This window comes from Cucurbita pepo, chromosome 19, assembly GCF_057944985.1.
Source record: "Cucurbita pepo subsp. pepo isolate OVF chromosome 19, ASM5794498v1, whole genome shotgun sequence".
In the NCBI taxonomy this organism is placed as follows: domain Eukaryota; kingdom Viridiplantae; phylum Streptophyta; class Magnoliopsida; order Cucurbitales; family Cucurbitaceae; genus Cucurbita; species Cucurbita pepo.
The window spans coordinates 8,078,947-8,104,000 of NC_141816.1; the positions used below are offsets into that span (position 1 = coordinate 8,078,947).

Genomic DNA, 25,054 nt, shown 5'->3' on the forward strand with positions numbered 1-25,054 from the left:
ATTTATGTTTCTGGCTTAGTCAAAACCTAACAATTCTAACGGATTGGAGAAGAATAGTCTCGAGAATCTCTTGTGGAGCCTCTAAAGAGAATAGTTTAAGGGATCGGAGAAACTAGTTTCGAAAATTCTCTGGTTAGCCCATTGAAATATTATATCTTATATAAATCATATTTAAATATTATAAAATATCATAATATATTTAACTAATTTAAATTTTAAATATATTTTTTATCCTAATATATTTAACTAATTTGAATTTTAAATATATTTTTATTTAATGTATCAAATACGTTAATTTTTAATGGTATGAAATACAATAAATATATGTTTCATTTAATATATCTAATATATTAAATATTAATTTGAACCTTTCAAAAAAAATTCAAAAGAAATGGAACCTTTTTAACTTTACTATGAACTAGCAAAAGGACGATGTACCTATAGATTATAAGCTCCAATAATACAAAATTAATTAATTGAACTCTTTAATTAATCAATTTCCATTCATTAACTATAAGTCACTCCACTATGGATCTAGAGTTGCACTCTTATGCACGGCAAGACAAGTTATGTCCATTGATATAATCAAAGTTGATCCTTCACGAGTTGTTCATAATTACAGTTGCGTCAAAAGTCCGTTTTAACCTTGTAATTACCTCTTTCACTTTAGGTGGCACTGATTTTCTAATGAATAATTTATTTATGATCCAATCGTAAACCAAGTCCCTCCCGGGCTAATGAGAGGGTGATGCTCCATTGTTTAAGTCCCGAAGTCAGTACTTAAGAGAACATCTCATCTTCTTCCCTTGTATGAAAAGTATGAATTCTATCTCATGATATTATGTTCCCAAGTCCCTATTTGGTCAAGTCCCAAAATGGTAGGCATATTGAATCGATGAACATAGTCATTCTCACCCATGTAAATTAAATGGACAAACCCTCATGTAAATTAAAGGACAAGCCCTCTCAGACAGGAGTTTATAACTCACTTAGGATTAAGATCTAGTTGTATATGATCATCATGTGAAATATTAATATTTTCAATACCCCACTTACATGTCTCCACATGAACGATTTGGATCAAATCATTTGTAACGATTACAGAATGGACTGTATTAATAGTGTTATCAGGATAAGTCACCCAACATTATTCATATACTATATACTCTTTAGGTTATTACTTGAATTGTGAATACAATCTTCTTGTACGTCAACCACATACTGTTTAAGATTACATTAATAACCTTTGTTTAAGATTACATTAATAACGGTTATTAATTTTTATGAAGATAACAATTAAATTACAAATAAAATAATAAAAATATTTTGAGGAAATCTTCCCCTAACATTTTAAGGAAGAGATTTCCACAAGGAAATAGTAAAATTTGAAAACTCAAATTGAGCATAAAAACATGAGTTGGATGATGAGAGAGAAATGTTGGAAGGAGATATTTGAGGGTCAGTTAATTAGATATTTTTGGTCCATGATGAGAGGAAAGCATTGAAAGGAATTGGTCCTTTTTCCACGAAAAGAAACTTCAACAAATTAGATTCAATGTACTAAATTTTAGGTGTCTTTCACATGTTATTAATAATACTTGTCAGAGAACAACAGCCAATATCATAAGAAAATTTAAAAATATTGGAAAATGGAACCACTTCAAAATACATTCAACGTCATTACAATGGGCTTTTTATATAAAAACAAAAAACAAAAAAATATAGCCATTGATCTAACACTAGTATGATGGCTGTGTAACATTTTTGATTCAATCCTTGATACAACCATTTATAGGCATATTAACAAAACATATTGTAAATTCAAGTATGATAGCATATGAACAAACCATACGGACAGGAAAATCTTTTAGAGGACTACCGCCTCAAGCTCTCCACTATGTAGTCTGCATAGAGATTCCTGCATAAATAAGAACGTTACAATGACCATCAACGCTCGTGGTTATTAGAATTATAAAGCTATTATGTTGAGGATTGTTGGGAGGGAGTCCCACATTGGCTAATTTAGTAAAAGATCATGGGTTTATAGGTAAGGAATACTATCTCCATTGGTACGAGGTCTTATGGAGAAACCCAAAACAAATCCACAAGAGCCTAGGCTCAAAGTGGATAACATCATACCAATGGTATGATATGCTAATTATGGATGCTAATGGTACTACCAAATTACAAAAGGCAAGAGATATTTGCAATGCTTACATTGAGTGGTGGATGGCCTTTAAGGCATCGGTGGCTGGCAGAAAGTCATTCACAGCGACCTCCTTGTTCTCATTCTTCTTGTCTGAATAGTTTAGTCAAGGAGAAATATGCAAGATGAGGATTCAAAAAAAACATTCTAAGTTTGTTCTCGCTGATGATTTTAAAAATTATCAAATTAGTTTAAGGATACAGTCTTCGAAGAAACGACGAATCTCAGCCAATCGATGTGGTGGGAGATCCTTGATGTCATTGTAGTGACGGTATTCGGGATCATCGGCACAAACAGCAATAATCTTGTCATCTTTTTCACCCTGCATTAAATTGTTATTAGACCTCTCTGTTATTTAAGAACACAATATAACATTTATTCGAGAAGAGTTACCTGGTCAATCATAGGCATTAGGCCTATAGCTTTAGCCCTCAGAAAACAACCAGGAAGAACTGGCTCCTGAAATATTTCAGAGCATCATCAGTTACAATGTGCACCCATGTTATTATAAGTGCTACTTTAATTGAAGAAATTGAAGTTTACCTGCATGATGACCAAGACGTCGATGGGGTCATTGTCCTCGCAAAGAGTCCGAGGAATAAAGCCATAGTTATGTGGGTAAACAACAGATGAGTAAAGAATCCGATCAACCTGAATAAACATGAGTCGCTTCATCTCACTGGCCACAGATAAAATCCATCACGAATAAAAAGTGATTAGCTTATTATTATTACCTTGATTAGACCAGTTTTTTTGTCAAGTTCATACTTCACTTTGCTTCCTTTTCCTATCTCAATAACCTGCATGATGAAAAATCATCAAGATTGAACTTATGCATCGATTCACCATTAAAACATTCGTGAAACTTCGAAAGTCAAGCTGCTAAAGTGTTAATATAAGAAGAAGAAAATAGGAAACCAATTAAGAATACTGATCCACCAATTGAATAACATTGATATACCAACTACAAAGTTGTTACTGTTCAAGGCTCATGGCACTCTCATGAAATTATATCACATACTAATACAATCAATTCAAAAAACACCATATATGATACTATTTTATTCAGATCAGCATCCTTACACAGTTGAAAATCTTTGGAGCCCCAGGTCCTGAAATAGAATTAGAAGTTCGTTTATTAGTATACTATAACAACTATAAAACCTCAATCACCAGAAAAAGGTATAATAAAAAACATACCTATCTCAAGATCATGCCAAGGATGTGCAGCAACAGATCTCCTAGTCATTGAAGAAAGAATTCTCTCATTCAGTGGTGGGTGTGGAGAAGGATGAGCATTGTTTGTCGTTCCATTTGAAGGAGCCATATCAGCAGGCTGGAATTGTACGCACCAAATTAGTACATTCTCAAAAGAAATTTAGATTTGAGGATGTATCTTAAGACACTCTGTAAAGTATACATTTCCAAGCACACTATTCATGGCCCAATTCTTTGTCAAACCAGTTTATAATGAAACTTATCATGAATAAATTCAGTATAACAGACCAGTTTTATCAGAAAACGGAATTTGTTCAAGATATATAAATTTATGTCTCAAGACTGTAACAAGTATTTACCAATCAAGTTTATACTAAACCTTATCAGAAACAGATAAATGCATCAAGTTTACGTTTAGACTGAACTTACTTAAGAATTACTGGTGGAATATGAAAGAAATTGTGCAAGGAAAAGCTAAATCCTTAATACATGCATGGAACTCTCTAAAAGAAAACATAGTCTCATGTGCCTGTTTAAAACATTTAACATCAAACACTATCTAAAAGCTCATCAACCTTAACAACGTTGGAAAGTAAAGATAAATAGCCTTTTTGCACAGATTCATCAGATTCAACCAATCAACATATTCATAATCATAAAAGAAGGTATAGTATTACGATTATTGCAACATCATCTAGCAATTTTACGAGAAAGAAATGAGGATCCATAATTGTGAAAAGAACCTAAACAAAAATCAAGACAGCGGCATTCAAAAGCAACACAGAATGCGTAGTCACATTGTCACAGGTCAAAATGCAGAAACTGATGGTTCAGATCAGAAATAAATAAGCATCTTCATGCCTGTCGTCATCGAACAATAACCAAAACATCGACAATTTCATCAACTCCCGAGGTGTTTAACAAAACACATGTGCCAATTGACATGATAGATCCAAATACCGCGTGTTTCTTGACTAGACTACTACGTCCACAACCTTCCATATCAATATCATAACCTCCAGAATCCAGATACGAAAAAATTTCGTCAAACATTCACGTACGAATTCATTCTCACTCATTTCAACTATCTGCTCGGTTTCTCTCTAAATCAAGTATCTCTGCTTCTTTATTCAGGTATCCATGTAAGCAGAGTAACAGTTATCAACGTTTCAACGCATTCACTATAGCAATTCACTAGAGCAATTCACTAGAGCAAAAGAAACTAAACAAACAACAATCTCCTGGATCTGCCATACTAGCACCGTCATGCAACACAAAGCAGAATGAAGCCAGATTTATCTCATAAAACAACAGACTATCAATCACAATATAGTTCAACCACCGACAAAATCATTAATAGCTCCAGTAACTCCAAAGATCAAGAACAAGGAGGCAGATAATAGCAAACGGACAGCATACTACAAACGCGATTCAGAACTCATTATACAGAGATAGCCGAAGCAGAAACCGGAAACAAACAAGAGAAACCGAAGGTAAAAGGCAGAGAGATCGAAGATCTAGAGCTGAGAAATCAAACCTGAAAGCTTCAGAGTGACAAATGGAAGGCGAAAACCGAAGCGCAGATCTCAATGAAAGAGATTGAGCGTGAAGGAAGCAGTAGCAAGAAACGCCCTGCACGAGAGAAAGCAAAGAGAGTAGCTGTATGCTTACCCCCTCTCTCCTCTTACACCTATTTAAAGGAAACCAAAGAAGAGGGAGAGAAAACAGAGCAGACAAAAGCGAAAATTCTCCAGTTTCTTCCGCGCATTAACAAATTGAAATTGGTAAAAATAATAATAAAATAAATTGAATTATTTTATTTTAAAAAATTATAAATAATTTAAAAACAGATATTCGGGGAAGCGAGACTATTGTTGGTTCCAGCTACAGTTAGTTGTGAGTCAAAACGCGTCGTTTCGTTTCGTGAGAGCACTGGGACCCACTGGGACCCACTGGGAAAACGGAGTTTTTCTTCCGTTTGATCCAATGGCGTTACCGTTACAGTTACAGTTACCGTTACCGTTTGCCAAGCCAATACGGTGAGGAGTCATTATTACGTGTTTGGTTGAAAATTCATAAAGCAGCATGATTTTTTATTTATTTATTTATTTTTCTATTTTACGGTTTTCCCAATTAAAAAATAATGAATTAATTAAAATACAATTTTTAAAATTAAACCTACCAAATAAAAATTTATTAATTCTTTCTTATTATTATATAATCTAATTTTTTTAAAAAAATATTAAAATAATTCGATAAATAAATAAAGTTCAATATGTAAATTATTTTTATAAAATTATAAAAATAATGCTCTTAAATTTTAATCCTTTTTATAAAATAAAATAATATATGGCAATCGGCTGTTCGTTTGGGCGACAATTGACGTTTCCTCCGCTTTAAAATGAGAATAATTCAATTTAATTTTTTTTTTTTTTCTTTACGCTGAATTATTCTTTTTTTTCTTTTTTCTTTTTTTTTTCTTTATATATTTTAATTACAAGCAACTATTAGTCAGCCTTTGAATTAGTAAATTCAAATTAGGTATAAATTTAATTATTTTTACAATAAAATTAAATATTGATAGTACGTCTTAAATCGTTAAATTACTTTTTTTTCTTTACCATTCTGAGCATATCTTTTAGTTAAATTATACGTTCGAAATTTGTATTTATTTAGTCTATAAATTTTTTAAAGCGTCGTTATTAAATTTTTAATTTGATTCAAACAACTTTAAAATCTTGAAATCTGGTCGATAGAACTCTGAAATTTTAACTAAATTTGTAATTAATTTTTTTTATTAAAAAAATAATTTTGTTATTCATGCAACAAGTAAAGAATATTCATTTGATTGATAAGAAGAAATGTGTTGATGTAAGGAGGCTGAAAAGAGATTAGTTATGAATATAAAATAGTGAAAGTTGGAGTAAAGTGAAAGAGGTTGAATAAAGTGAAATTAATTAGGAAGAAATGTTGTAAAGAGAGATATTATTGAGTAAAATAGTTTTTACTTTACTTGGAGTTTGTTGATTTTAGCATCGTTAATCATAATGTTTATAACGTTATATCATGATTGAAATGTGAGAGGTTCAATTTCTTATCTTCGAACTCACCGTCTTATCGTCTCGAGATATATTGTACGCGATAGTATCATTATAATGGACAAAGAAAGCTCAAGCTCATCGCTAGCCGATATTATCCTATAACAGCCCCGATATTATTTTATAATAGCCCAGACATTTCCTTCAAGAGATTTTCCTAACAGTCCGAGCTAACCGCTAGTAGATATTATTCTATATAGGATTTCCTTTTGATAGCTTCCCCTAACAGCCCAAGCAGGCTTTCCCTCCTAACAGACTAAGCTCACAGCTAGCAGATATTACTTGAGATTTCCCCTAACAGCCCAAGCAAGCTTTCCTTTCAAGAGCTTTTCCTAACCGACTAAGCTCGCAGCTAACAGATATTGTCATATATAGGCTTTCTCGTAAGAAACCAAGCTCACAAGCTATGTTGGATCTCACAGCTAGCCGTTATTGCTTGGGCTTTCCCCTAACATCCCAAGCAGGCTTTCCTTCAAGAGCTTCTCCTAACAGACCAAACTCACAGTTAGCAGATATTGTCATAGATAGGCCTTCGTTTCCCTCTTCCACCGATGTGGGATCTCATAATCCACCCACTCGGAAGCCCAGCGCCCTCACTGACACACAATTCGATGTTTGACTCTAATACCATTTGTAACCGCCCAAGTCTAGATAATGTTCTCTTTGAGCTTCTCCTTCCCCTCTAAAATACTTCTACTAGTTAGAGGTTTACACACCGTTATAAAGAATGTTTTGTTCTTCTCTTCAATCGATATGGGATCTCACATAAAGGTTACAATAAAAAGAACGAACAAACTCTCAAAATCTCGTGAAAAATTAATAAATAATCAAATTACGATTATAAAACGTTGTCTCGAAGACAAATTATTCATTGTAAGTAGACTACAACGATCATTTCAATAAAGCACGTGTTTGGAAAGAGGGAGAGAATTTTGAGTAGAAAAGGCATAAGTTGGCGTGTTGATGCTCCCATCTTTGGTGATCTCTCTAGCTTGTTAGTAGCTTTGAATGATGCATTATTTGCTTTCTCTTCACGCACCTAACCTAAGCTCACCTCACCAAACCACATGTTTGATGTCATCCATTTGATGCCAAAACAAAAATAACTACACGAGACCGATATAATGTAGCTAATAGATGATCTGTACGACATGAAAAATTTTCATTTAAATAGAAAAGAAGTGAGCGATTGGAGAGAAATTTCTTACCATTAGTTAAATGGGCCCGGTCTAAAAATAATAATTATATTCCTGTCCCACCCGTGCTCTCGACCTCGCCTAAATCCTTGTTCCACCTCACTTTAAATATTGAAATTTGAGTTTTTAAAAATTAAGACGGGAATGAAGAAAGCTTCCCTATCTCCACCTGGCTACCAGTTTCGTACTGATACATGTGGGTCAAATAATTTTTTTTTAAAAATTACTTTTTATCTGATAGTTATTACAAATCAGATATATGTTTTTTTAATTTATATTTGACGATTATTAAAAGGTAATTATATTGTGACAATTTCATTAAATAATTTACTCTTCAGATGAGAGTGATTTTTCGATATGACTTATAAAATTCAATTTTAGTACATTAAGACTCGAAAAGTAATCTTCACACTTTGTTACATAAAGTGTTCAATGTAGGGTCCCATCGACCATATGTACTTAGGTTATTGAATATGCCAAAGCCTTTCATATTCTTTTGAAGAAAGAAGGAGTGGGGATAGAATGTGTTCGTTGTTGGCTACAAAATGATTCATATTCTTACAAATAAAACGTATTATGAACTATCATTTTCGAGGTAGAGAGCTCGGGAATAAGATTCTAAAAAACACGTTTAATAACTATTTTAATATTTTATTAGTTTTTTAAAAAACAAAATAAGTTTCGAATTTTAAAATTTATAAATGATGAAAATTATTAGAATAATGATTGAAATTGAGCTAAACAATCATTATTTAATTATTAGAGTTGTTTATTAAAGATATAGTTTCATATTAAAAAATTATGTATGATTTTGCTTTCTTGAAGAGAAAAAGTTAAATGCATGTTCTTCCACCGCTATCATCTTATAATATGTTGTTTTGGGTATCTATTTGTTAAAAAAATGCGAATATCTTTTAATAACGAAGGAATGAAGCAATCATTTAAAAAACATGATTCTCTTATTATACTTTAATTCAATTAATATATTATAAAATAGAGAACGAGAAAAAAAAAAAATGCACGATTTAATATCTCTTATAAAAAAATTGTTATCAAATGAAGGAATCGGAACAGAGAAAGATTTCTCCTAACCAAACAAAATTAGAGATAAAAATTACATTCAACGTCTCGTCTCCGACCTCGACCTCGACCCTACCTAACCCCACTTATATATATATATATATATATAACTAAGATAAATATTACAAATGTGTTTTAAAGTCTTGAGGGAAAATGAAAAGAGGTAGAGATAAGGCGGTGTGCCAGTTAAGACGCTGGGCCTTGAAGGGAGTGAATTTGGTGGAGTCTTGAGGGAAAATGAAAAGAGGTAGACATCAGGCGGTGTGCCAGTTAAGACGCTGGGTCTTGAAGGGAGTGGATTTGGTGGAGTCCCACATCGATCGGAGAAAGGTACAGTGTCAGCAAAGATACTGGGCCCTGAAGGGTGGTTGGACAGGAGAACGAAAACACTCTGTGAAAACTTTTCCCTAACAGACATACAGAAGTCCCAATGTCTCAATATTTGTTACCTGTGTGCATTTTAAAGCTAAATCGTCATTTTAATAAAAAGTACGGAAATGTACTAATAAAAAAAAAGATTAATTAAAAAACTTACCAAATCGTGTCATTTTGGTGGAAGCTTCCAGAAGACGATGACCGGGTAATGGATGCGTAAGTTTGAAAATAGAGTAATGTTGAAAAGGCACGACGCCGGCGTTATGGGAATGGTTCGAATCCGCGTCAAATGCGGTTGGACACTGTCAACTTCAGCGCCGGTGACCGTAACTTTGACCGGCGACCGTGATTTATTAGGCATAAACTATTATTCTGCTCATACAAGTATACAACGTGGTTGTTTCCCAGAAACGAGGACAAACGGATTAATAAAATTAATTTTAATTAATAATTAATTGAAAAAAAGTAAAATTTTATAATTTTATTTCAAATAAATAAATAATATATTTTTTTTTGCTTACTTTACTCTCTCTATGCATAATTAGTATTGGAAGAAAAAAATAATAAAAATCAATAAATATTCAATTACATCCAATTAAACACAATATAAATTAAAATTTAGTAATATTTTAAAGATGGTTATCAAGCTAATTATGACAATTTGTTTCTAAATATCCTATTTTCACACGATTAAATATTTTTTTATTTAAATTATTTAATCCTAATTTAAAATAATAATAATTATTATTTTCAAATTTAACATGGTTATGAATATTTAATATTTAATATTATGAATAATAATAATAATAATTTTAATATTTAATATTATTTTTAGATAATATCATTTATTTTCATTGATATGAATGCTTTTTCATTTTTTCATTTTAGTAGATTTTGAGATAAACATAATTTTATTTTAGACGATTAAATAAATCGAACAAAAAAATTTAATTGTAAAATATATATTTAAAATTATTTATTTATAGGAAATACTTGTGAGAATCATATAAAATTGTAATTTATTTATATAAAATAATAATAATATTTTCAAATAATATAAACACATCGGCTGATTAAATTATAAACGTAATTTCTCAAATTTTAAATTTTTGTAGCTTTTGAATTTATTTTTTTAATTTTTTAAAATACACTTAATGTGATAACAAAATTGAAATTATTGTTCATATTTATATTCGGTAGATTAATTAAATTTTAAAAATTTAAATATTATCTAAAATTTATTAGATTTTTAAAATTTTAAGAATCATGGAATAAAATTAAACTATTTTAAAAAGAAATTAAACAATAAATAAAGAAAGAAAAGTTATCCTCAATGGTGATGAAAGTTTTCACATTTGAAGTTGAAACTACTTGAAAACGACGTCGTGTCTAAAATTCCTTTCTAACGTTTTCTCACGAACATCCGTTGGATCAACCGAGATGTTAAATTAATCAAATCCAACGGTCGAAAAACGTGATTCACCGTACAATACATGTACCCGTCCGCATAGAAACCCTTACCGGGTCTAAATTTTCAACGGCCGTCCAGCGCTGGCGTTACACGCGACGATTTCCCTCCTCTCTCTCTCTACTCTCTCTCTCTCTTATTATTATTATTTTTTTTTCTCAGATCTTAAATTCATCCATTCTCCTTCGATCCGGTAATTTTAATTTCAAAAAAAGGAAAAATTATATAAACAAAACGAAATCAATTTTCTGTTTGGTTTCTGTTCTTAGATTTGTTTCCTGGTTTGTGATCTTTCACTTTTGTTGTTCTACTATTTCTCTCTAGGGTTTGTTTTCTAGTCTCCTTTTCCGATTTTGTTTCCATCGATGGCTGCTCCTCCTGCAAGGGCCCGAGCCGATTATGATTATCTCATAAAGCTCCTCCTGATCGGTGATAGTGGTATGTGAATTCTTCACTCTTTCACCTCATCAATCCATTTCTTTCTCCGTTTTCTTCATTTTTTTTTCGATTTCCTATTTGATCTTCCTGATTTCGTTGTTCCTAATCATACCTCGAGCTAGTTTTTGCGAGTTTGGCTTGCAATTTGTGTTATTTATGTTTTTTTTAATACATTTCCATTGTGATTAGATTTTTAGATGTAGGGTGGAATCTGCGCATTAGAACTTGGTTGAGCCTGCCATTTCTTGGAATGCGTGGAATTTATTTCTTGTTGACTTCGTATTTTGCTGGATTTTTCTATGGCTTCGTTAGGGACCTTGGCTCTGTATAAGATAGCTACTGTGAGATTACATGTAGAATATGTTGTAATTTGTTTGATAATGTAAGGTGGTCGGTGATGATGCTGCTTTAATATTTTTGAATCTGCATCGTGCTTCCATTTCTTTTTGAGAGCGCCATGTGTGTCGAGTTTTGATGTTTAAGTCTGGAATGGAGTCTTTCTTCATGTTATGTCTTATATAAACTTTGTAGGTGTGGGGAAGAGTTGCCTTCTTTTGCGTTTCTCGGATGGTTCATTTACTACAAGTTTCATCACAACCATTGGGTAGGTGATTGTTGAACTACAACTTTTATTTGTACGTGGTTTTCCCACATTGTTCTTGATTTGAGTAGGCTGAACGTTCTTCGACAGCATTGATTTTAAGATAAGGACCATAGAGCTGGATGGAAAAAGGATCAAGTTGCAAATTTGGGATACTGCTGGACAGGAGCGATTTAGAACAATTACAACTGGTTAGTGTCAGAACTGAAAGCTAAATTCATTATCTTGTGCTGTTGTTGTGATATTGTTGGGGTAGTGACCTAGGAATGCGTATATTTTCTTTAGAAATTGTCTTAGGTTGGAATAAAAGATCTCAATATCTTTCGTCAGTGTTTGGTATATCTAAGTTTATGATCAAGCTTAATAAATCTATTGTTGTTGTACCTACTATGTAGCTCAATTGGTCGAGTTATTAGAAACCTCCCTTATAGGTTTAGGGTTCAAGTTCCCACTCCAATTGAATTCTTTGGGAAAACCCCCCTTGAATCTGGATCCTTATTAGGTATTTTAATTAGTTGCATGTTGAGACCTTGCCTCCTTGTTGTCTATCAAATTTAAGTTTTCAGTATCCCACTGTCACATGACCTTAAATATTCTTTCATTTTTCTCAATGAAAGTTTGATTTCTTACCCACAAAAAAAAAAAAAAAAAAAAAAAAAAAGAAGAAGAAGAAGAAAAAAGTTAAATGAATATTTGATTTATATTTTCATCGAAATAGTAGATGAACACTTGCATTTTAAAGTTTAAGAGAAAACTGCAAAACCACCACTGAATTATAGATTGTTATATTGGTGTCACCTCAACTTTAACATTGATAGCATGTGTCTTGCCTTGGTCCAATATTTTTTACTGAAATCGCATAATGTAACCATTGCCTTATCTCAAGCAGGCTTCTTAGTCCATGTAAGAGTCCAGTTCAATGGTTCAAGTACAATTATTTTTCTTCATTTGAGCGGTTGAGAAGTCTGCTCAATATGAGCGTGGTGGGACGGCTGCCCTACTTTATCTCTATTGGCCATTCTTTGATGATTGATGCCAATTCTGTAAACCATACTCTCTGCTAGAGCCAACCCAAAAAATGAATAGGACCTTGGTTAATTACTTAATCAACTATATTTTATTGTTACAATTTTCTTTTTGTTGTGGTAAAACTAACAATTATTTTGAAGTATATATTGCACATTATATATGATTTAGCTTGTTGTCCAATTATCAATGATATTTTAGTTCTAAAATTTAAAATAATATTTACATAATTAATATTTAAGTTTTAAAATTTTCTTGACTATAAACTTGAGGGAACATAGTTGCTATAATTATAAGTTCAAGGATTTAACTTTGCGGTGATGATTTTGTGCATTTTATGAGCTTCCACTTTTAGATTTATAGTGATACGACTTGGTTGCTACATTTTTGCAACTTTTGGTTTAAGATTAATCCATCCATACAATGTATGGTCAATTTTTGGATTCTTCCCCAAGTTTAACTATTTCTTCACTTCTTGATCCTCTGCAGCTTATTATCGTGGAGCCATGGGTATTTTGCTTGTGTACGATGTAACGGATGAGTCCTCCTTTAACAGTAATATTCTTTCCTTACTTTTTTTAGCTTCAGATGTTATTGTGGTTTAGTGACTATCTCTTTGCGAGTCTCTGATTCCCTGTATCCCTTTGGCCTTCACCATGATATTTGAAAAGATCGAAATGCTTTTCTCAGTGCCACTGTATGTATTTGTATTGGAGTTATATTTTGGAGATAAAACTTCTGTAGACGATGAATCTTCTAAGCTTCTCCAAGCTTTATGAACTAAGCTGATTTCTTTCTGCAGACATTAGAAACTGGATTCGTAACATTGAACAACATGCTTCTGACAATGTTAACAAAATACTGGTGGGTAACAAGGCTGACATGGATGAGAGCAAAAGGGTATGCCTTCTCTCTCTCTCTCTCTCTCTCTCTGTCTTCCTGCCTGTGTTTTCCATGTCAGTTGACATGTTTTTGACAAGAATATTCTTTCAGGCTGTCCCCACCTCAAAGGGTCAAGCTCTTGCAGATGAATATGGCATCAAGTTCTTTGAGACAGTATGTTACACTTGTTAGCTTGGAAAATTATTATATAATATCTTGTGGACATTCTATTCTAAAGATCTTATGTTTTACAGAGTGCCAAGACAAACTTAAATGTGGAAGAAGTTTTCTTCTCAATAGCTAGGGACATTAAACAAAGACTCGCTGATACTGATTCAAAATCCGAGGTATGGTCATTTAAATTACTAGGTCGGCTCAATTCTCAAGTATACTTCTTTACCAATCCTTTTGCTTAAAAGAAGTTAAAATTATTGTTCAACAGTGTTTGTTGATTATTTTTTTTAATTTTTTAATTACAAATTCATAATAATGTGGAAAAAAAGTTGCTTAAAGCTTTCCAGGAGGTTCCTATCCAAAAAAAGGTTTTGGAGGAGGTGTACGGAGAGTCCTCAACTTAAATGAGAAAAAATTACAAGAAACTTGTTCATCTAAAAGTACTTGGAGATGATTGTAGTCGCCTAATCTAAATATATATATATATTGTAATAGCCCCTGCTAGCAGATATTGCCCGTTACATATCGCGGTCAGTCTCACGATTTTAAATACGTCTGTTAGGAAGAGGTCTTTTACACCCTTATAAGGAATGGTTCGTTTCCTCTCCAACCGATGTGATATCTTACAATTCACCCCCCATGGGGGCCCAACGTCCTTGCTAGCACACTGCTCGGTGTCTCTCTGATATCATTTGTGATAGCCGAAGCCCACCGCTAGCAGATACTGTCCGCTTTTGCCCATTACGTATCGCCGTCAACCTCACGGTTTTAAAATGCGTCTGTTAGGGAGAGGTTTTCACATCCTTATTAAGGAATGCTTCATTTCCCTCTCCCACCGACGTGTGGGATCTCACATCTTTTGCCTAATGAAAAAGTAATTGAGATATTCAACACCTACTTTTATGTAAAATCTAAAGTATCCTACTAGTTTAATTATTGTTTTCCACATAAAAAAGGTATCACGCTAGTTGCATTTTTTTACTTAGCTTTCTTATGATATCGAGTTTCATTTGTCTTGGAAACCGCCAATTTTTCTTATATTTTAACAAATTGTTATTACTTTGCTTTCATCTGATACTTTTATGAGTTTGTTGTGCCTTATGATTACGTAAGTTTGCACAGTACATTTAAGTTCTACTTCTGGATGTTGCAGCCTCAGACAATCAAGATTAATCAAGCAGATCAGGGGGCAGGGGCTGCACAAGCTGCTCAAAAATCGACATGCTGTGGTTCTTAAGCAAGATGCGTTGATGGGATCTTACGGTACACTCTTAAGGAACCATTTGTGGAAACTATCGATCGGTCCTGTTACAACTATATCACTGCTGCCTGTATCAGTTCTCATTATCATTTTTTTTCCCAACTAGTGCTAATCTGAGTGTGAATGACAACAGACAGATATCCTTATTTGAGAAATTAATTATATATTAGTTGATTTTTTACAAACACTCTTTACCTCGTTCTTCATTGAAACTTATTTGACCCAGCGTGGAAAAGAAATAGCTGCCATATTTGGAAATTGAAATGAAAGGCGTTCTTTATGGTGTGATTATCTGTTGGATCACTTGGTGAGAAACACACCTCGAGTAAGCCCGAACTAAATATGAGCTGCTGCTTTGATTGTCCTCTCTCTCTTGTTCAGATATTGATATGTTTTAGCAACCTTGTTCAATACTTGTGCTTAAGTTTGTTTTCGCAGCTTTGCCTAAATGGGATAAAATGAGCGAGCTCATATGATTGCCGGCAAATGGAAGTGGTCCACATCACCACACCAGGTGCCATTTAAAGTCCCATCTCTTCTAATTCCATAGAAAATTTCCTTCCCTTGCTTGCAATTGCATAACATCCATGTTTTCCCTTGACCCCACCCCCACTTTCTCATTTTGGAATAGCCTGGAATCACTGCATAAATTGTCTGGACCCGGTTAAGTTCTTCCCATATGCACAAATCAATCATGATGTTTTGTTGTTTATATAAATTGCTTTGTTCTTATTCGTTTAAGGATCGGATCAATGCCATCTTCATAATGGATTGCTGAATCCCTAAAACATTATCATTTGGTAATTACATATCATGAACTTATTAAGTACAGGAAAACTGTTCAGAAATTTCATATCACTATACTTTGTAATAGGAAATCACTGGTTTGTAATTTATTTAACCAGCCGAAGTAATTTGATTGAACTAGTAATCATACTTAGGCTATTTTAATGACTTAGTTTGCATACTCTTTTGCTGTTTCTGATGTCTTTGTGGTACTTTTGTTTCATTTTAGCTCTTATATGTTTGTAAATGTATTGATTTTTGCTCTTGTTGATCATTATTCAACTTGTAATTAAATTTCAACGAGACAATAGAATCAAAACTTTATTAGTATTGACAGTGAGGACTAAAATTATAGTTTTATTATAATAAATTTGAATCGACGTTTCTAACTAGGAATACCTCTAATGTGAAGTCGGGATGTACGATGTTGAGATTTTTAATAGAACTTTTTGACACATTTGCTATCTTTTTCTTTATTCCTTGAATATGAATCTCTTTTGGAATATGAATCTCTTTTTAAAAAGGAGTAATAGGAACACTTTTGAACATGTCACTATTAGATTATGTCTCGACCAAGATATCTTAGCATGTGCATGTTAGGATGTCTTTGTTTTATCAAAACTGTCTCGACTCGGGTCATATGACAACCATTCTCAGCGAATATGCGGTACCCTTGGCTTGTGTTAGAGCTTTAAATGGACTAAGACGTAGTTTGAGATTGCGGTAACTTTGAAAATAATTGCAATATCAATAGTGCATAGTGTAATATTAATGTCTAAATTTTTGTAAGAAAATTAATTTAAATTTTATATGATATAAATAACATTATTTTATTTATTCTAGGGATTTATATATTTTGATTTTACAAAACTGCTGTAAAAAATCACGTTGAAATTAAAAAAAAAAAAACAAAAAAAAAAAAAAAACAAAAATCGTTTGGATTAAAATAAAATAGAACAACAAATTAAATTTAGTGTGTGTGAGAGAGAGTGCCAAATGGAATATTTTGTTTGTGATTGTGAGCTAAAATATACATCAAATGCCTAAAATTATTTCCTCTCTATCTCTATTTTCTTCATCTATTTTCTATGTTCTTTTTCGTTTCCATTTTCGAGCTCATCTCACCATGCATTGAGTATTGATTATCCATCATAAACATCTTCATTTTCGTTTGTCTACACTTACTTAGCAAATATTTTTATGTCAAAGGGTTGGACAAACTATCTTCTAACTTATAGATCTAGAAAAGTTATACGAAAAGAAATTTAATTTAGCCAATTGAACTAAAGTTAGGACTTCTCTGAATTTAAATAGATTACTTTTACTTCCCGCGTGGAAAAAAAATATAAAAAAAAAAGTAATCCATCATTTCACCAAAGTAACTTTATATCAAGGAAGATATACGATTGTATGACTTGCACAATTGCATAATACAATCGTGCAATTGTATTTTTCACTACAATTGTGGCCTATCATTGTATACAACAATCACACGGAGCCTGATTGTGCGCATTGTGTGAAAGTAGTGTGCGATCATACTTGATCGTTACAAATTTGTCTTAGCGAAATGTCCAATTTTTTTTTGTAGTGTACAATTGTACTTGGTCATATTTCCTTCTTTTTTTTTTTTTTTTTTACTGAGTCATAGTTTACTTTTTTTTCATATAAAGAATATAATATATAAAAAGTTATACTTTATTGGAGCGTATCAAAGAGTCAGATCCAAATATGATTGAATAGGGCAAGTCCAAACTTTAAAAGGTTGAATGGACACCCGTACTCATTCAAAATTAAGAAAATTTTAAAGTGGAGTGTTTTAAATCTTTTTAATTTTCAGCCTAAAAAATATCTAATTATAATAAAAGTTCATAATTGAACGCCTTTAGCTAGTATGATGAATAGGAAATGGAAAGAAAAAGAATAAATAAATAAAATAAAATAAAATAAAGAAGACTTTTAAAATTTAATTGTAATTAAGTCAATAGTTAATTATAAAAGCACTTTTTTTGACATTTTTAAATTAACAGATTTGAATGTTAATTAAAGTTTTATAAAGTAAAGAGGGAGAAAAGTGGCTGCTTTTGGTGTTTATTCTGTGTGACAGGATTATACTTATGGGAATTTATTGCATTTTTATTGTGGTTAGTATTTATTGGGTTTTTATTAAGCCAAATAATTCTTTATAAATTTAATTTGAAAGAAATTGTCTATTTTTTAATTAAAAGATTGATAATAAAGTTGGTTAATTTATACTTTTAAACTTTGTCTCATTGGATTGAAGTTGATTACTCACAAGTAAATAACTATTTTTTTCTTAATGCTAATTAATTTTTTTAATAAAAAATTCTAACTATTTTTTTCTTAATGCTAATTAATTTTTTTAATAAAAAATTCTAAGTTAAAATACCAATCAATAGAAGACTACAAGTGATAAACTGGAAGAAGGTGAGGATGATGTCAAGTCATCATGCCCCTTATTCTTGGCAACACACGTGCTACAATGGTCTGGACAAAGGGCCGTGATTACGCAAAGGTGAGCTAACTCCAAAAACCCGTCCTCAATTCAGATTGTAGGCTACAACTTACCTGTATGAAGTCAGAATCCCTAGTAATCGTCAATCAACCATACAACAACCATACAACAGTCAATTCATTCCCACAAGGTATAGATTTCAAATTATAGAATTTAAGGATGAAAATGACTTTCAACCCAGAATTGCAGAAGTAACCCAAATAATTAAAGATATAGAAGCCACAGGAATATACATACATACATATATATATCTATATCTATATATATATATATATACATACATACATATATAGATATATATATGTAAGAAATGTCATAGATTGATCAGAATTATATTCTATTTACGGAATAACCTGAGAAGTACAAGAATTACTCCAAAGAATCAAACTATTATCCAACTCTTCCACATAATTGTGGGATCTGAATTTCATTCTCATCTTCCACCAACCAAAGCCTGCAACTCTTTCTAGAGAGAGAAAATACAGCCATTAACAAGATAGATATACAGAGAAAGAGAGAGAGAATGGCATATGTAATAGAATTTGAAGCTCACTAAAAACCATTAACTTATCCACTACTATCTCTCTTGATTTAGAGAGAGAAAATGGTGTCTGACATGAGTAAGAGGTTAAATCATAGAGCAAAACATATCAGATTTACATTTCCTACGGATGGGTCCATGAACCCAAAAAAGACCCCATTATCTATAAAAGTATTTGATTCTAATGGATTCCAGATTGGATATGGATTCCTACACAGATAGATTATATATATATATATATATATATATATATATATATATATATAAAAGATGAAGGTATTGGATCTGTGTAACAAGTAGTGGTTGATCCAACACAAAAGCACAATCAAACAAACCAGCAAAGTGAGATTTCTCAAGTTTTTATTGACTCAACACTTTCAATCAGTTACTTAGTTTTTTCCGTGGTAATTGATTTGAAGCTTTAACCCTCGAAAAATATTCGAGAAAGCTTAGACAATGTGATTGACACTTGAATACTATTGAAGGTAAGAAAAGATTCGAAACTAGTAGTTTATCCATGTATCAAAAGAGTTTAGTAGCAGCTACATTCTCAAATTCCAAGATCTTTCTATGTTTATAGAACGGAACCAAACATGATGATTACCGCTTTACAATATTTAACAGTCAAAAGTTCACCAGAGGAGTTGTAAGAAATGTTTGGTTCATGGTTTCATTTGAACGTAACTTTTGGAGATTCCAAATGGTTCACAAAGGAGTTCGAAGAAGAAATAGAGAATAAATGATAATAAATTGAAATATATGTGTGTATCTTGGGAGGTGTGAGATGACATCTAATTTTACGACTTCTTATTCCTAGACATCATAAATAAAACTTTAAACCAAATGCCCCTGAACACACAGACATCTAGTTCTAAAACTTCTTATTTCCAGACATTATAAACAAAACCTTAAACCAAACGATCCTTGTGAGATTCTTTTTAGGGTCGTGAGAATACATCTCAAGAACTTTAAAAACTAAGGGACATTGGTTGATCTTAAGGGTCTTTTTTAAGTCTGGACCTTATGATATCAAGCCATTTACTTTGCTAAGATCAATCGTCTTAGTCAGTGCCTCATGAATTATTAAAGCAAAATCAAAGAAAGCTATAAAGGTGAAATAATGGAGGGGGAAGGGGTGGATTGACCAAAGAATTGGCATTTTCCCCAATCCCCAAATCAAAACTGAGCAAAGGAAAAAAAAAAAAAAAAGTAAAAAAGATGGAAGGTTTTCTTTTCCTTAACCATTGCAAACGTATCCTCAGCGAAGAGAAAGTAATTCAAAAGTTGTGGTCAAAAACCTTTATTGCCAACAACACTACTTTATCAAAAGGACGTTGTCTTGAGTGCAAGAAAAACACACTGCACTTCGGCATGTTTCTGGCCAAAATTGTGATGAAAAAGACACTCAGACCTGTTTCTCCTTGATGGGACTCGTGTCTAAACGATACAAAGTTTTATATATAATCAACAGATTGTGTGCAAACAAAGATCTAAAATAAAAAACCATTGGGCACTAAGAACTCCCATTCAACATCAAATAAACCTGTAATCAAAGCTGGCAGTTCTGTATTTCAAAAGGGGAAGAAACGTGCTTTTCACAAAGTGGGGTATTCAAAGCTTATCCTCCACCATTCGAATAACTCTGGTGCGAAAACGAGATAGATGATGTTACTAATAAAAAGCCCATGCAGGAAATGGTAATAACGTAAAAAGTGTACCACAGACAATGCTTCAATCTCATAAAGAAAGAAAGAGAAAACTTTGAAGCAAACCAATAGGCTATTGTAGTGAAATCTAATCGCTTTATATACCAACAAGTAATGCATTGGGAAGGAGAAGGAGAAGGAGAAGGAAAAGAAAAGGCCTAACAGATATTCTAGTTAGAAATATCTCATAGATATTTATTCCACTTGATCACCAAATGATTTACTTTCATATTTCAATCTTTAATTCATATCTGCAGCTATAGTTAAATCAGATATAAGTTCATGCATAAACACAGCTTCTTGGGAATAGCTCATTGATATAGCTACAAATCAAAGGTGCTAATTTTAATCATGGTTGATAAGTTTATTCCCAATTATCTAGAAAGAAAGACCCTTAAGAGGAAGCTCAACTGATATAAGGTTGGGATGTTTAAGGATACCCTTCAAGACTTGGAAAGCTTAATATTTTAGTCCTTGTGGTCACTCAGAGCTGGTCTTAGTATGAGCAAAAGCTACTAGAGCATTAGTGAGAGTGGGGTTAGTCATGACCATACAAGAGTAGGACTCCAACACCTTGATCAATCATTTAGTGTCGAATAAGTTGTTGGACTTTCTATTCTATGTTTGTTTTGTATGTCATTGACTTATTCGATATTTTTTAAGTTTATGGTCCTATTAGGCATAATTCAATTAGATTCAAACATTTATGGTATAATTTAACAAAAAGAAAACTTTATGAGTTTTCCCTAAACAGGAATACTGGTGGAAGTTTATTTCTTGGCATGGGTTGAAAAAACTGGAAACTTAGTTCACACATGTGAAGGACATAGAAAAATTCTTGAAAGAGTAATCTGCACCAAGATTCAGCTGTGTGCATTGATTTAGATGAATGATTTTGTTGCAAACACAATCATTTTCAAAATTGAATAAAATAAAATAAATTAGTCTTAAAAAGAAAAATTCAATTCGTTCTTATTCCACTTTGTTGCGAAAAAATGCTTCGGGGAAAGAATTTTTTATGTATATGTGTGTGTGTGTTTGTGTATAAAGCACACACAGAAAGCACAGAGCACTAAACAAAGTTTATTTTTGTATGAAAGCTCGGTTTCTTACCATAATATTAAACAAATCAAATTCTAAGCAATATTTGATTTGAATTGGTGCATACATTAATTCTAGCAAGTGGGTGCTTTATCCACTATGGGGCCAGCCCATTTGCTACATAGCAAGGAGAGTGATTCGGCATGAGATCAATCACTCAATGACAGAAAGATAAATGAATAATCGAAAGCACTATCAAATTAAGCATTAGTTTCTTAATCTCATTATTCTTTTCCCTTAAACATGCATTGATGAAGTGGGTTTACAATTATAATCATGTTCTTATACCTAATAGATTCCCATGAGCTTGAAAGTTTTCAGAAAAAAGAGGTGTCATGCTTTATGCATTTTACTTCCTATAAAAGCAGAACCAATATGAGGCATTAAAGAATTGTACCAACACACCTGTTCTCTCGCAGCTTCAGCATCCTTTAGAAGAAGGATGAATATCCAAGTAAGCCGATGGTGTGCCTCAGCCAAACCTTTCCTGTCTGTGGTGTTCTTGCAGTTTGGGCTCGCAGGAATGGACATTCTGTCTAAAGCAGCTCTCAACCAAGGAATGAGCAACTATGTTCTTGTTGTTTATCGCCATGCAGTTGCCACAATTGTTATAGCTCCTTTTGCATTGATTTTTGACAAGTACTTCCCCTCTCTTCCACTCAGATTCCTTCATTGACATTTTATCAAACAGTTTACATGCATGCATGAAGTGACCCTTAATATTTGAGGTTTTTCTTTTCACAGGAAGGTCAGACCAAAGATGACAATTCCAGTCTTTGCCAAGCTAATAGTCCTCAGCTTGCTAGAGTACTACCCCCAACACTTTTGCCAAAATGGTCTATTTCTCCTTGAAAATCTCTCCAAGAACAATACATTTTTTACATCTTCCCCTTTTTGGCAGGCCTGTGATTGATCAGAACTTATATTTCTTGGGTATGAAGTACACAACAGCAACTTTTGCAGCTGCCATGTGCAATATTCTTCCTGCCATAACCTTTGTAATGGCTTGGATCCTCAGGTATTCAATAAACACATCCATTTTTGGTTCCCTCTCTAAAACATGAAATCAAGTTCCTAAAAATCAACCACATACTTTTACAGGCTTGAGAAGGTTAAAATCAAAAGCATCAGAAGCCAAGCGAAGATAGTGGGAACCATAGCAACAGTAGGAGGAGCCATGATAATGACACTGATTAAGGGTCCAATTTTAGAGCTATTTTGGGTAAACGAAAGAGCAGATCATCAACAACAACAAAGAGGTGATATCAGCCTTCAACACACAATCAAAGGCTCAATTATGATCACAATTGGCTGTTTCAGCTGGGCCTGCTTCATGATTCTTCAGGTGCCCTTTCCAAATTCATAAATCCCCTTTTCCCAAATTACACGAACTTTATATCACGCAGCTTAATAGCATGTGACGATTAACAAAAAGAACAGCGATAGAATAGACCTTTTTCTACCGCTTTCGAGGAAAAGAAAAATTCATGATTCTTCATCAATAAAACAAAACCAAAAACATCGATCAATGATTTGAGATTTCTACAGGCAATCACTTTGAAAGCTTACCCCGCTGAGCTTTCTCTCACGGCTTGGATCTGCCTGTTGGGCACTGCGGAGGGCACTGTATTGGCGCTGGTGATGGAAAGAGGAAATGCCGCCGTTTGGAGCATTACTTGGGGAACTAAACTGCTCGCCGCTGTTTATAGTGTAAGAAACTAAGCTCAAATATTATTATTTTTCATTTTAATTAATTTCATTTTAATTATTTATTTTAATTATTAATTTTAATTAATTTCATTTTAATTATTTATTTTAATTAATTTCATTTAAAAAAAAAAAAAAAAAAAATTGGAATTTTGTAGGGAATATTCTGTTCGGGACTTGCTTATTACATTCAAGGAATAGTGATGAAAGACAAAGGACCTGTCTTTGTGACTGCCTTTAGCCCATTGAGCATGGTCATTGTCGCCATTATGAGTTCGTTCATTCTCGGCGAGCGTCTTTACTTCGGAAGGTAATTTCAATCATTCATTTACGATTACGTTAAAAAATTTATGTTATTAGGTTAAAATAATCCGACCCCGTTACCAATATCCGTTCTCACGAGTGAATTTGGATGTTGGGTTTAATCTACGAACCCGAACATATCATTTTAGAGATCTAAACTCAAGAGTGTTCATACTTAAGTTGAAGTTTCATTTACGATTACGTTAAAAAATTTATGTTATTAGGTTATAATAATCCGACCCCATTACCAATATCTGCTCTCACGAGTGAATTTGGATGTTGAGTTTAATCAACGAACCCGAACATATCATTTTAGAGATCTAAATTGAAGAGGGTTCATACTAAGTTGAAGTGAAAGGTTCACGTATAGTTTAGTTAAAGATAAAGGTGTTCAAAAAACTATGTGGGTCGTCGAATTAAATCAACCTAATCCAACCTATACGGCTAGGGTTAGGCTAAGTTGGTTCGTGGGTTTCCTAAAATTAGTTTGGAATGAACCGAAGAACCAGTGCTTGAAATAAATAAATAAATGTGAGATCCCACTTCGAGAGACGAATAAAACATTCCTTATTTCTTATAAAGGTGTGGAAACTTCACGTTTTAAAAATCTTGTGGAAAAGCCCGAGAGGGAAAGCACAAAGAGGACAATATCTGCTAGTAATGGTCTTGGGCTATTACAATAAATGACCGAATAATCTAAACCAGCTTGACCCAATATTTTATAGTTGAGTTGGGTTGAGTTCATTATTTAATAAGAGTTGTTTAGATTGAAAAAATTTAGAACTCGAACAATTGGGTTAGGTCTAAAGAGCCATTAATGACCTAAAATAGGGATTACTTGAGTGATGGGTCGGTTGATATGACGTTAAATTAACCCAAAATTGTATAATTTTTTGTAGGGTACTTGGAGCTGGTGTGATAATTGTAGGGCTATACCTTGTGGTTTGGGGCAAAAACAAAGATGGAAATGGCTCAAGTGAAGACCTCAAATTGCCCACCAAACAAACCCAAGAAATTGAAGCATCTAATTCAATTGATATAAACAATGACCCAAAATAATGTAAATGAAAGGCATAAATAAGCTCATAAACTATTTTCCATCCTTTAATTTCTTTTTAAGTGTAACAATTGTTTCAAAATTTTCATTTTTTTTTTTTTTTTTTTTTGGTTTAGTTTTAGAACATTAGGGTTTTTTTCGTTAGTGGGTCGCTAAGAAGGTTGTAGTTTATGGAAAGATGACGATGAATGTTGTTGAAAGGAAGATCGATAATTAAATGATTGAGATAAACACAAACCCGTGTTGAATAAGTCGTTCAATATGGAGTGTTTACGTGTTTGATTTAAAGGGTTAGAA

General features: G+C 32.7%; 3 protein-coding genes and 1 long non-coding RNA gene across 4 annotated transcripts; 2 read left to right on the forward strand and 2 right to left on the reverse strand.

Moving 5' to 3' along the window:
* Nucleotides 1–1,640: 1,640 nt before the first annotated feature.
* On the reverse strand, nt 1,641–5,166 carry LOC111781007 (soluble inorganic pyrophosphatase 1). Its single transcript, XM_023661402.2, has 9 exons — nt 4,962–5,166; nt 3,407–3,542; nt 3,290–3,318; nt 2,941–3,006; nt 2,750–2,857; nt 2,600–2,665; nt 2,408–2,528; nt 2,218–2,299; nt 1,641–1,918 (listed from the first exon to the last, which is right to left on the reverse strand). Exons 2-9 carry the CDS (start codon nt 3,531–3,533, stop codon nt 1,876–1,878), a joined length of 642 nt encoding a protein of 213 aa, XP_023517170.1. The 5' UTR covers nt 3,534–3,542; nt 4,962–5,166; the 3' UTR covers nt 1,641–1,875.
* A 5,677-nt stretch (nt 5,167–10,843) lies between these two features.
* Nucleotides 10,844–15,208, forward strand: LOC111782257 (ras-related protein RABE1a). Its single transcript, XM_023663096.2, has 8 exons — nt 10,844–11,079; nt 11,611–11,683; nt 11,771–11,871; nt 13,196–13,261; nt 13,509–13,606; nt 13,700–13,762; nt 13,843–13,935; nt 14,916–15,208. Exons 1-8 carry the CDS (start codon nt 11,007–11,009, stop codon nt 14,997–14,999), a joined length of 651 nt encoding a protein of 216 aa, XP_023518864.1. The 5' UTR covers nt 10,844–11,006; the 3' UTR covers nt 15,000–15,208.
* A 6,682-nt stretch (nt 15,209–21,890) lies between these two features.
* LOC147786690 (uncharacterized) lies at nt 21,891–23,385 on the reverse strand. Its single transcript, XR_015414496.1, has 2 exons — nt 23,260–23,385; nt 21,891–22,743 (listed from the first exon to the last, which is right to left on the reverse strand). It is a non-coding gene; the product is annotated as an uncharacterized LOC147786690 (long non-coding RNA).
* Nucleotides 22,133–25,045, forward strand: LOC111781497 (WAT1-related protein At2g37460). The gene is made up of 7 exons (XM_023662129.2): nt 22,133–22,329; nt 22,435–22,497; nt 22,592–22,708; nt 22,792–23,035; nt 23,239–23,400; nt 23,556–23,707; nt 24,600–25,045. Exons 1-7 carry the CDS (start codon nt 22,133–22,135, stop codon nt 24,757–24,759), a joined length of 1,095 nt encoding a protein of 364 aa, XP_023517897.2. The 3' UTR covers nt 24,760–25,045.
* Nucleotides 25,046–25,054: the final 9 nt, after the last annotated feature.

Bases quoted from the DNA above. Each gene is read 5' to 3' on its own strand.
- LOC111781007 (XM_023661402.2), bottom strand. From the start codon at position 3,533: ATGGCTCCTTCAAATGGAACGACAAACAATGCTCATCCTTCTCCACAC. The intron at 2,858-2,940 runs GTAATAATAATA...ATGTTTATTCAG, and splicing joins AAAAAACTGGTCTAATCAAG to GTTGATCGGATTCTTTACTC. The intron at 2,300-2,407 runs GTATCCTTAAAC...TAAACTATTCAG, and splicing joins TCGTCGTTTCTTCGAAGACT to ACAAGAAGAATGAGAACAAG.
- LOC111781497 (XM_023662129.2), top strand. From the start codon at position 22,133: ATGAATATCCAAGTAAGCCGATGGTGTGCCTCAGCCAAACCTTTCCTG. The intron at 22,498-22,591 runs GTACTACCCCCA...CCTTTTTGGCAG, and splicing joins ATAGTCCTCAGCTTGCTAGA to GCCTGTGATTGATCAGAACT. The intron at 23,708-24,599 runs GTAATTTCAATC...AATTTTTTGTAG, and splicing joins GAGCGTCTTTACTTCGGAAG to GGTACTTGGAGCTGGTGTGA.
- LOC111782257 (XM_023663096.2), top strand. From the start codon at position 11,007: ATGGCTGCTCCTCCTGCAAGGGCCCGAGCCGATTATGATTATCTCATA. The intron at 11,080-11,610 runs GTATGTGAATTC...TAAACTTTGTAG, and splicing joins CCTCCTGATCGGTGATAGTG to GTGTGGGGAAGAGTTGCCTT. The intron at 13,262-13,508 runs GTAATATTCTTT...TTCTTTCTGCAG, and splicing joins GGATGAGTCCTCCTTTAACA to ACATTAGAAACTGGATTCGT.